Genomic DNA, 11,911 nt, shown 5'->3' with positions numbered 1-11,911 from the left:
ATACAAAAAGCTTGGAAGACACAGCTGAGTGAATTCCTATCAATGGTGACTCAAAAATAACAATATTAATGAGCATTGTCTGTCATTTTTCCTCTGTCAGGAAAAGATGCGAAGGAGGGATAGAAGTTATCTATCTGAAAATACTGCCGCTACTAATGTTCTCATTAGCTTAATGGCATATATTCCATTGAAGAGGATTTTAGGATTTTCGTTTGGGATGAAGGCTGTTTTCACAGAATCACAGAATCTTCTAGGTTGGAAGGGACCTTCAAGATCATCTTGTCCAACCATCAACCTAACTGACAAAAATAAACACCCACAAAACAACAAAATGCAACACCATCACTAAACCGTGTCTCCCAGCACCACGTCAACCTGTCTTTTGAACACTTCCAGGGATGGTGCCTCAACCACCTCCCTGGGCAGCCCATTCCAATGTCTGGTAACACTGTCAGTGAAAAAATTTTTCCTAATATCCAGCCTGAACCTCCCCTGGCGCAACTTGAGGCCGTTTCCTCTAGTCCTGTCGCCCGTGACCTGGGAGAAGAGACTGACCCCTCCTCTCTACACCCTCCTTTCAGGTAGTTGTAGAGAGCAATAAGGTCTCCCCTCAGCCTCCTTTTCTCCAGGCTGAATAACCCTAGTTCCCTCAGCCTCTCCTCATAAGACTTGTGCTCCAGACCCCTCACCAGCCTTGTTGCTCTTCTCTGGACCCGCTCCAGCACCTCGATGTCTTTTTTGTGGTAGGGGGCCCAAAACTGGACACAGCACTCGAGGTGGGGCCTCACCTCGGGGTTTTAAAATCTGCAAAATATCTAGTGCAGTGAGTCTTATAAATACAAAGTTTCTTCTCTCTCCAAGGAAGCTTGAGTTGTGTGTGTATAAATATAAAGTTATTTGTCAGGCCTGGTAATCCCCATAAGCCCCAGCAATGAAAAGGGTGATTCAGCTTCTGTAGATAATGGGACATTCTGAAAAATTACCATCAGGTCCAGGGGACATTTTGTATAAGGAGATTTAAACATCAGTAAAAGAAGGGGAGGATGAACTGCACAACAGAGAGAACCAGTTAAGGATTTTTACCCCACTGAAAGGCCACTTTAGGAATGGGCTCTCTGAAGTAAGTGGAGAACTTGCTGTACAATTTGCATTATTTGAAAAATACCTTTTTTTACTTAATTTTGACTGGGAAAATTCTTCCTCATGGTGAATAAGGTCACAGGTGAGGTGAGCCACGTTCCAATGGATGCACTGTAAATACTTAAAAGCAACAGCTAAAGAATATTTTTGTGCAAGAAGCAGTATGAGGGAAGGGAGAATAAAGTTGCACCCCTTTTGCTTTCAGTGAAGTTTGCAGCAATCACTGCAAACCACTGAGACTAGTGATTATTTCATGAATGTTAGAGAATATCAGTGGAATGAAAACAGCAAATTATTAAATAGAGAAAAATCGGTAATATTTACGTGTAAGTTGTGTCAAGAAACTGAAAGAAGATGATGTAATCCTTGTGCCAAAATCAAAATAACCCAATCTCAGTCAATTAATATCAACAGTATATAGTCTGAAAACCAGTTGCACATTGTTTGTAGAATAATTCTGAATACAGAAGTCAGAGAAAATGATGGCCTGTGACCCACTCTACAGATAATAAACGTTAGTCTAAATTGTATTTGCTCTGAAGTATTCCGTCAACTGCCCTGCCTGGTAAAAGTTAACTGTCTTTTGAGAGGGCTTTATTAACCCACCTGTCCTACAAGATCTGGTCATTTACCGTGGCAGATTTGTCTCCTACTGTGAGTTCGATTAGAAACAGAGGAGTGTAGGGAACTCAAACTGGGCTTAGTGGGTTAGTTATCCTGTTTCATCTTTTATGGGCAGAGATTTAAGGCTGATCCAGGTACAAAAGATATTACTACTTGTTGTCTAATTAGGATGCAGGTTGGGTCCGGTGTATCTTGAGGCATATCTCATTTTGCAGGTAGGTGTGAGTCTTCCCTGACACCTCTGAAGACACCAACTACTTCCAGATCAGAGGCTGTGTGGCCACTTCTGTAAAGCACTGTACTGAAAGCTGTTACCTCTGCAGAAAGGCAGGATATATTAGCTCAGACTTAATGCCACGCTACACACATCTGTGTCACATTAGAACCTAAGGGTGAAGTTGAATATCCCTGCAAACAGGCTACAGCCATACCCTTTGTCCGCTTCCTGGTGGGACTGCTGCTCACATCACAAAATGTCCAGCACAGATAACACTTTAGCAGAGCCTTTATCAGTACTCTGAGAATTGAATAGGCTATTTGGAAAAGGCAGTTATAACGTACCACCACTTCGTTTGAACAGTCCATTTTGGAAGGAAAAAAACCCCACACAACAAAACACCTCCTATGCGATTGCCTTTCTTTCTCCGGGAAATAAAAGGGAACTGGTTTTCTATCCTGAGTTCTTTGGTGATGGTAGACTTCAGCATCCAGTACTTTTATCCTTCCTGTTATATACATATGTGGGTTTGCTATGGGATACAGTGGAATATTTTGGATTGCAGGCTTCTATAGAGCGTCTCGTTTATACCCCAGGTGGTCCAATATTATTTTAACAGTTTAGTTGAGATAAGAGTGTAGATTACACTGCAGGTCAGAAGCCCTAACCAGACTTGGCAGGGAGGAAAGGATATGGGTTTGGTAGAGTGATTGCCAGTAGGAAGTAGTGATGCTGACACTGGTTTCATTTTTTGAGTGCTGATAAAGATGTTTATCTGTACTCTGTAGGCTTTAGTCTTTTATGGTTTGAATGCTGGCTGTGAGAGAAGCTGTCTCTTTTCTCTATGCTTTATCCAGCAGTAGCACTCTTCGAAATATTCTGAAGATTTTTATATCTGAAAACTGAAGGAAAACACATTCTTACTTCTGAGCCTTTTACTGGAACTCATTTAATCAGAGACTTACTGTCTTGAATTTGAATGAATATTTGGAGTGTGTTTGCTTGAGTAAATAGAGGGTATTAAGTTGTGGAGTAGAGATTTAGTTGCTGTTGTGTTATGTTTTTTTTTTTGTCTCCTCAACCCAGAATTGGCTAGAAAGGCATTTTCTAAACTATAAAATAATATCCAAATCTTTTATGATTTCTTCTCTCTTACGTAATTTAAACTGAAGATTCCTTATTTAAGAAAACCTAAAATGAATTTCAGAGCTTGTGTTATGTAAGTCAGTTAGTTACATCAAGCAGAAAAACGAACATTGCCTTTGGGGGAGAGAGGGGGGGAAAACAAATGCTTGAAAGCAGAGTCTAGGGAATGGAGGACAATTTGGGGACCAGCTTCTCTGCAAACCATGCCACAGAGAGGGTGGCAAAAGGCGTTGGGTACAGGTGGAGCACCAGTCAACCTCAAAGGTTCTCCGGGATCGATTATGGATGCTTATGTACGTATGTTCAGTCTGGGAATAATACTCAGTATTTTCACATGACTTTGTCTTCCAGAATGATTGAAGATTGTGGGAAAAGAGGAAATACCATGGCAGAAAGAAGGCAGCTGTTTGCAGAAATGCGTAAGTACTTCCTAGAAATGTTTCACTGTGATAGATGCAGCCAGTTGCAATGCAATGTCAGTAAAATTTATGCAAGCTTTCTACCTCAAATAACTGATATCTCCGTTTCACAAATGATTTAATGACGTGAGACCGAAACTACAGGGAAATGGGCTGATTTGACCAAATAGCAGGAGAGAGGGATTTTCTACATCAGATTTTGTGATTGTATTATTTTTAATCAAGATGTTGCATCTTGAGACAAAGATGCTGCAATGAAGAGGAATAAAGGTGTCCAAAAGACTACGTCTTTTAGGGGAAATCTGTAGTGGGCTGACCCCAGCCAGGTGCTAAGCGTCCACACAACCACTTGCTTAATCCCCAAACAGCCCCCAGTGGGATGGGAGACAATATAGGGAGAGAAAAAGCAAGAAAACTCATGCCTTAAGAGAAGGCAGTTGATTAAGTGACAGAAAGAGAGAAAAAATGACAACAAAAACCAACAAATAATGCAAAGGTGGTCACTCACCACCTCCCAAAAGCAGACCCATCCCCAGCCAGTCCCCGAGCAATGTGTCCCCTGGAAGACAAAACTCCCCAACCCCTTTTTTCCCTACCCCCAGTTTTATTGGTGAGCATGATGTTATATGGTATGAACTGTCCTTTTGGCCAGGTGGGGTCATCTCTCCTGGCTGTGTCCCCGCTCAGTCTCTTGCCCACTCCCGGCCAACTCTGGGAGTGGACAGAGCAGGAAACAGAAAGGTCTGGATGCTGTGCAGGCACTGTTCAGCAATAGCTACGACATCCGGGTGTTACCAACACATTTTTAGCCACAGATCTAAAACACAGCACCATGCAGGCTGCTATAAAGAAAGTTAACTCCATCCCAGCCAGACACAATACAGGGACTTACGTACTACACACCCCACTTCAGCATATTTTTTCTAGTTTCTAGTGAAGCTTTGTGTTCCCTGCAGAACAGTATGTCGGGGATGTACTATACTAACAATGTTCCTGCAATTCTCTTGACTCTCATCTCTTCTCTTACAAACAATCCACCATTTCTCAAGGACGTTCTATTACATGTGAAGTTTGAGACTGTTAACCAGTTACTACATTTACCTAAGTTCTGTCTGTAATTACTAAGCTTCCTATTATTTGTTCCCTGCAACACGGTAAAAAATGACAGAACATCTCTCCCGTCTTCTGGGGGAGACAAAGATGAGCATTACTGGGACCTGAGCAACTGTGCACACTGAAAGGCCAGGTCTGTGCTGGTGAGTTAAATGTGCTCAGGACTGTTCTCCAGGGGTGAGACCAGGGGCGACCGAACGCCCTACATCTGCACTCCTGAGCTCTCCAAACTAAGGACTGCTTGCTCAGATGGATTCAGATGGCCTACTGGGAATGGTCTTGGCCCATTTCACTGTGTCCGCTAGCTCTGTTGTAACTCAGATGGATGTTTCTCTTCTTGCTTAGGTACAGCATCCTAGACCAGTGGAGGGAGGGGTTCTTCTTTGGCCAGAAGAAAAAAGAAAAAAAAAACCAAGAAAAAAGCATGATGCATTTGCTCGTTATCAGAACATACTATACTTTTAATTAGAATTATAGAGAGGACTTGAGCTTATATCTGCTAAAGTCAATAGCACAACTTCCATTAACTTCACTTCATTTGAAATATTCCTAGAATGGAAGATAATTGCTTGAGACTTCGCTGTAGGATTTATGGTTTGTTCCCACAGTTTTGAAGGCTGGTTTGCTGTTGGGTTGTTGTGGTTAAGAGGGTGTTGGGAAAATTTACAGTCAGCAGTTGAAGCAGAGGAGGGATTATTTTCCCATACTGTACACAAATAGTTATTGTCTACTATTTTTTTCTTTCACATTTTAGTATTTTGGTATGTTTATTTCTGTCTGGTTTCTCTCACGCGTTTTTCCTTTTTCTATTTGCCTGCTTCCCTTCCTCCTCCTTCTACACCTGCACGCAGATAGCTGGGTTACAACTAGGTAAAAACAGGGGAAAATACTACACTTTTGTGAAAAACTAAATGTTTTAGACAAAGAAATGTCCAGATTGATATAAATTGCTCAATTTTGCATTTTGACAGTCCCTGGGATTCCTGTATAAAGGGTGTTTCACTGAAACAGAAGCTCATCCTCCTGTCCTTGCATTCAGGTGCCCTCAGCTGTGTGCAAGCCCACACAGTCCATGTTTAATAAAAAGCCTGCTCCGCACGCTGTATGTCCTGTGGGCCATGTGAGGGTTCTTAACACTGTAACAAATATAAGCTCCTGGTAAAAAGTTAAACTCCACAACCTGCCAATGTTAGAGGAAGAAAATTCATAATATAGAGGACTTTGCCAGCGTTTTAGGTTGTTGCAGTCGTATCTGCAAGTCTGTGATTAAAACCCCACAATGCTTTTAGAAAGTGGGTCATGTTCCAGGCTACACAAGACAGCAAAAAAAAAAAATTAATCCAAGTTTTCCTGCCTTTTTAAGTAGGAAACTTGTTCTGAACAAGGAGTAGATGGATTTGACTCTAACTTTAGATATGGGTCACTATGTGATTTTCCCTGTATTTAAAGAAGTTTACTTTGACTTTTTTGTTTCTTTTCTTTCAGAAGAGGCATCATTCTAGTTCCAAATTACAAACCTTTGTGAATTAGTATCATAATCAATATCATTTTCTGTAGAGTCCTGTGGTTAAAGCTTAAATTGTGTCTTATATCTCAAAATGCACCACTGACATCAAATCACTTGGCTACCCTTCATCTCACCTGACATGCTCAGGTATATCCAGACTGATAGAGTTCAAAACGTACATCACTGTCGTGCTTCCAGCACATGTTATCCAGCAAGAAAACATCAGCCAAAGCTTGTAATGCATCGCTTTATTATTTTTGCAAGCCGTGTTACGTGAGATGAGCATATTCAAAGGAGACAGAGCGAAACGCTGCCAGCGGGCACAAGGAAGGAGAGGCCACTGGCAATCCTGTAGGCAAGTTACAAATTCACAGTCTCATTTGCCACGCTCAGTCCCGCACATCTTTCCTCTTGTTTTTCAGGACTCTCCATGTGAGGTCACTTTTCTACAGAAGTAGTTTGACAAATAGATCTCTGACTGCGGCAAAATGTGAACCATGATAAAATTAAATGGTCTGTTCCAGGGATTTGTCAGCAAAAACACCTACTCCCAAAAGAATATCAAAATAATACCATCCACTGTGTGTGTAAAAACTAAAGAAAAGAAGCAACATTATTGCCTACAAATTAGTTTATTTAGGATTAATACTGCAACCTAGGAAGCTCAATGAGCCAGAGTCTTACTTTGCTTTGCATATCTACACCTTCTTAAAAGGCTGAAGTTTTTTAAAGGAGCACTGGAAGCTTCTATGAGTAGCTTTCACTAAAGTTAAGAGGGAAAAAGTTAAATTCATTTTACTCATTGGTCCTATTAAAAAAGGAAAGACTTAATGTTACAAGCGTTATCCTCCCTTTACCAGTAAAGAAAGAATTTTTCCAAAACCTATTAATGAGATATTAATGGAGAAGAGAAAAACCTCTGTAATTTAACAATAAAGCGTATGATGAAAAAAATAAAAAAACTTTCCAGACCTGATGTTAAGTAGTTAAGGGTAGCTTCTCCCAGGAGCAGATGGTGTTAAGACAGACAACTGGCAAAAGGGAGTAGCTGGGAACCCTGAGAAGATGGTGTGGGAGAATCCGGTAGGAAAAGAGCAGAGTTTGGGGAGTGGGAAGACTATCATCCTCATTTTCATCTCGCAGGTCAGAGCACGTTTTAAAAATTTGGGTCCAAAGGATGGCAGATTGTTTAAGAAGGTGTGGGTGAATGATGCTGACATGGCCATATGTACAAGTGAGCAGCCAATCTAATAATGTCAAGGTGAATCTTAAAGAAAGCATTCGGGAGGCAAGCGTAAAAGCAGACATACCAGCCAAGGAGAAAGACAGAAATCACAATCTCCTCACCTACTTTTTGAGGTTTTGGGGAAGTGTTACGAGTGGTACACAGCAGCAGGAGGCCTAAGGACACCGTGCCAGTTTCTGTCCCCATCCTGGTCCCTGCCTGCTGCACTTGTACGTGAAGTAGCTACCGGTCAGTTTGCACCCATCTGCTGGGCAGCTGCTTTGGAAATGTTGCCAGATCTTTTAAGTTGGAGCAGCCAGAGCCAAGCTATGGGTGAAGCTGAAGCAGAGAGCTGACCCTTTGAGTTCTCTGTTGCAGAGAACATATCTCCACAAGATGGAGAAAGGCCTCTCAGCCTCTGCATTAGTTTTTCCCCTTTCTGCAGACTGCTGTCAGTCTTTTCATTACGGCATGGTATTGTTTCTAATTTGGTTTGTTGGCAGTACCTTGTTCTAATCTGGCATGTCAGCCAAAGATTTTTGTTATGAGCTTTGTTGTTAAATATTAAAATTAGATGGAGGTTTTCCCTGCTGTTGGAGCCTGGCCAGTGTGTCTTTTAGCCTGCAGCTTGACCAGATTGTCCCTCAAAGTGACAGACACAGTGGGCTGACTATTCCTTGCCTCCCTTCATAAAAGCCTTTTAACACTGCAGCTCCTGCCATTCCCCTTCTTTCTGCTCATCCCTCTCTACTCTCCCTGCAAAGGTGGTAGCCTTGAAAATTATTAAAGAGTGCAGCTCACGTGTCCTCTTTGTTCTCTGGCTTCCTTGCTAGCAAAGGTACACACAGGTCATGTTCCATACAAATGTCACTGTTATTCTCTTCCACTAGGGGCTCAAGATCTGGATCGCATTCGTTTGTCCACCTACCGAACAGCATGCAAGCTTAGATTTGTTCAGAAGAAATGCAACTGTAAGTATGTCAGCACTTCTTTCGCATCCCACAATTATGAGCTTTCCCCTGCACTCCCCAGTCTGTCCTTCAGATCAGTCACAAATGGGGGCTGTTTGGTTCGGCATTGCGAAGGACACAAATCAGAGTGCCTGGGCAGATTTTAAATATTAACCTGTTTATATAAGAAACTTGTCTCAAACATGCCATTGACTCAGTCATAGAAGGGTGGGTCATGATGCAGGCCACAGCTTTATTTAATAAGTACGTTAACTACATTCTCCAGTTTTCTCGTAAAACAACATCTGGGGATTCCAGCAAGATCCTGCAAATCAAATGCTTTTATAGCAACTCCATGGAGAAGAAATGGTGGTTCCAGTCCTCATCTATTTGGGGTGCAGCAAAGTGCATGCAATGTCAGTCAGTCCCCTTTGTTCCAGAAGACCAGCTAGAGACATCTCTTCAAAGAGGGTGAACCTGCTTGTAATCTCTGCGTGCCTTTCTTCCTCCATCTAGGCTTCGTTCTTGAGAAGTTTCCCACTGATTAGTGACTTAGTGATTAGTGACTGATTTCTTCTGAGATTCAGTGTTTCTTCCTTTACGGCTGAAGTTTCTATTAGCACAGCCATGTGCTGTGAACTTTAAAGGGGAAATACATATAAAAATCTGTACTGGAGTGTAACCTTTCTTCTCCATCCAAAATAGGATTCAAATACTTAGAATGCTATGTTTTGGTTTATGCGTTTTACCAGACCTTTATACACTGACTAAAAAGAAAAAATCCTAACCAGGGGAACTCTTGTCAGCAGTAGCAGTAGGGAAAGGACTAATGCAGAGAAAACAAGTTTTTTCAGTCTTCATATCTAAACTGGAATGACAGCCTGGCTACGCTTGTGCTATGCACAGTGGTAAGTACGTTAAGAAATGCTCACTGCAGATCGAGATTAACTGCCCAGGAAGGAGTTCCCAGTTTTCAGGCTACATCTATCTGCGTTACAGAGATGTTTAGCTTATGCTGTCCAGACACACTGGAGAGGCCAAGTTGTGGCGGAAAAGACTTTGGAGAGTGTTTATTGAGTTATTAGCTACGGAGCTTGTCGTTCAATCGCTTCTGCAGCACATTGCTCGTGCTTTTAATATGTGTTTAGCTGAAGTATGAATTGAAGGATTAGTATCACGTTATAAGCAGGATGCCAGACTCAAAACCCAGGAGAGGTTTAGTACCTGCCCAGCAGCTGGCTTCTCCCATTCAGGAGGAAATGCATTGAAAGACACTATTATGTTGTATTCAGTTGTTTATTTTAATTTTTTAAATTTTATGTTTAAGAGGATGACATTTTCACTCTATTGTCATGGTTACAGAATATAATAGGCTGAGGTGACAAAAGTATGCAATTAAGTTGACAGTGATAGCAAAGTCGTAACACTAATTGCTTTGATAACTGTATACAAAGCAAATGAAAAAAACTAAGGGTGCAGTAGCCTCACTGTTGGGAGTGGGTGGCTGGCTAAAAATACTGGTTGTTAGTCTTAACTTTGTTCCTCTTATTTGTCAACTGTGATCCGCTGTTGTGGAACAATTGCATCTCTTTGTAAAGAACCAGTACACATGCCCTTCAGTTTGCCAGCTTGTGCCAAGTGGCTCATGGACAATGCTTGCCTTCTGGTTGCTGTTGATAATCTGGGAGAAGTGATTTGCTGGTCTTATATCAATACCTATACTGTATCAACCTCTTCTGAAAAAAAAGAGGAGGGGGCCGAGACTTAAAGAAAAACGTTTTCCTAAGAATTAGGTTCTGTGCAGCTTAAGGAATTGCGTGTGTTGCTCTGGAATGGGCTGAATGGTGTGTGTCTTTTCACTGTCCAGTACAGCTTTCTTCTGATCATTTCTGTTAGACTGCTGCTCTCCCAGATGGCTTTCTCTCATTAGTGGGAAGTCATTCATTCGCCTGATGTGATTTCAAGCAATGGCTTCCCAAGGCAGAGCTTCTATAACGTTGAGCCACTGAATCGAGCACTGCCCTGAAATGGTTAATATCAGACCTCTGGCTCATGTCAGCTACTCTTTTTTATTTTTTTTTTGTTCTTCCTGCAGAAGTTGCCATTATGCACCACCTAAGAGTAAGTTCAGGAGGAAAAAAAAGAGGACATGAGGAAGAAAACCTTTCTGCTGCAACTGAGCTGTTTCATTTAGGGGAGAATATAAAGAGAAAAAGCTCAAAGGCAGTTCTGCTCCACTCCCAGTGCATAGCACCTCCTGTCACTCAAGCCATCCTTGTCTTCTTTCAGCTGTGCTCTCCTGCCCTGCCCTGGCACACCGGCCCAGGCTTACCAGGAAAAAATTGCTTGGAAAGAGTGTGTTTAAGGGGTTCTTTTAAAGAGCTAATTTAATAAATTGCAGGGAGCTGCTCTTGGCTACAGGCTGAAGGTGTGTGAGGATGGAAGCAAAGAGCTGCTGTGAGTGCCAGAAGTGGCTGTTCCAAGGAAAGCAGAGCAGAGGTTTTATTAACACCATCTTTTTTACCTGAAGGTGTTCATTAGCATAGACAGTCATGGGATATCATTTAAGAGGCAGCTACGTGTATCACAAACAATACACTGTTTGTTTCTGCTGTCTCTAATGCAGACACAGGTTCATCTCCTGGCCTCTCTTTGTGAATTCTTCTGTTAGTATTTTAATGAAACCTTGGGCAGCCGGATGGGTGTCACTGGTGAAGTAGGCAGTGTGCAGTGGGCAAAGGTGCCTTCATCATCCTAGAGCCATTCTCTCTTGCAGCATTTCTCCTTAAAGTGGTTAAGCTATCTGGCCAAAGATTATGGAGGGGGTCACAGTTTACCGCTATGTATCAGAATACCACTACCTATGTTGCACTTCGAGTACTAACACTATTGATCAAATTAATCGCTCCATGGAATTATTTCATTTTCACAGGGGCAAAACTACTTTAAAATATTTCGCAAACAGTCTTCAAAACTGCAAATATATGTCTTTCTGATAACTCCATAAAACTTTAGGAAAATTACTATGCACATGAAAAGTATTTATTTTAGAAAATCTCTCTGAGCATTTAAACCAAAAGGCAGTTTAAATAAAATCAGCAAAGTGAGAAAAATCAATATCAGTCATAGCAATTATTTGTCAAACAGGATAGAGTTGAATCCAGTCCAGCCTCATTCTTCACAGAAGCAAGAAATTCTTAAGAACTCAGAAAAGGATGAATAGATAAATTTTAGAAAGCTCTAATGTTATCTTTCTAAGAAAAATTTCTTCAAATTTAAGCATTCCCCTTTGCCTTTGTTAATTCTACAAATAAATAACAATAACATTTATAATTATTGTTGGCACACCTCTGAATCTGCTAAGTGCCCAAACATGGGATGCAATATGGGACGAAAATTCCAAAAGCAAGAGATGCACACAATTCTACGTGCAGGAATCCTAAAAGCTGTGAAGCTTTGTTAGTGCAGCAGGAATATAAACTCATTTTACTTTTCTGTATTTCTGCTGACAGTTTCTAAAATTGGAAGTAATGAAAAGAGAACTTCTGTAGGTAATGCAGGTACCTCTGA

The 11,911-nt window shown here is 41.4% G+C and overlaps 1 protein-coding gene across 4 annotated transcripts in view; it reads left to right on the top strand.

Annotated features, from left to right (window-relative positions):
• The first annotated feature begins 3,479 nt into the window (after window positions 1–3,479).
• DTNA (dystrobrevin alpha) overlaps window positions 3,480–11,911 on the top strand; it is a 99,030-nt gene continuing 90,598 nt past the window's right edge. For all 4 annotated transcript variants that reach the window (XM_074146439.1, XM_074146438.1, XM_074146437.1 and 1 more), the window contains exons 1-2: window positions 3,480–3,546; window positions 8,282–8,362. In XM_074146439.1, the coding sequence (XP_074002540.1) occupies window positions 3,480–3,546; window positions 8,282–8,362 (148 nt within the window). The remainder of the gene's footprint in view (window positions 3,547–8,281; window positions 8,363–11,911) is intronic.

Source organism: Numenius arquata, chromosome 4 (assembly GCF_964106895.1).
Source record: "Numenius arquata chromosome 4, bNumArq3.hap1.1, whole genome shotgun sequence".
Taxonomy (NCBI): Eukaryota; Metazoa; Chordata; class Aves; order Charadriiformes; family Scolopacidae; genus Numenius; species Numenius arquata.
The sequence above is the reverse complement of the archived record's forward strand: the minus strand, read 5'-3'. Positions and strand labels throughout refer to the sequence as shown.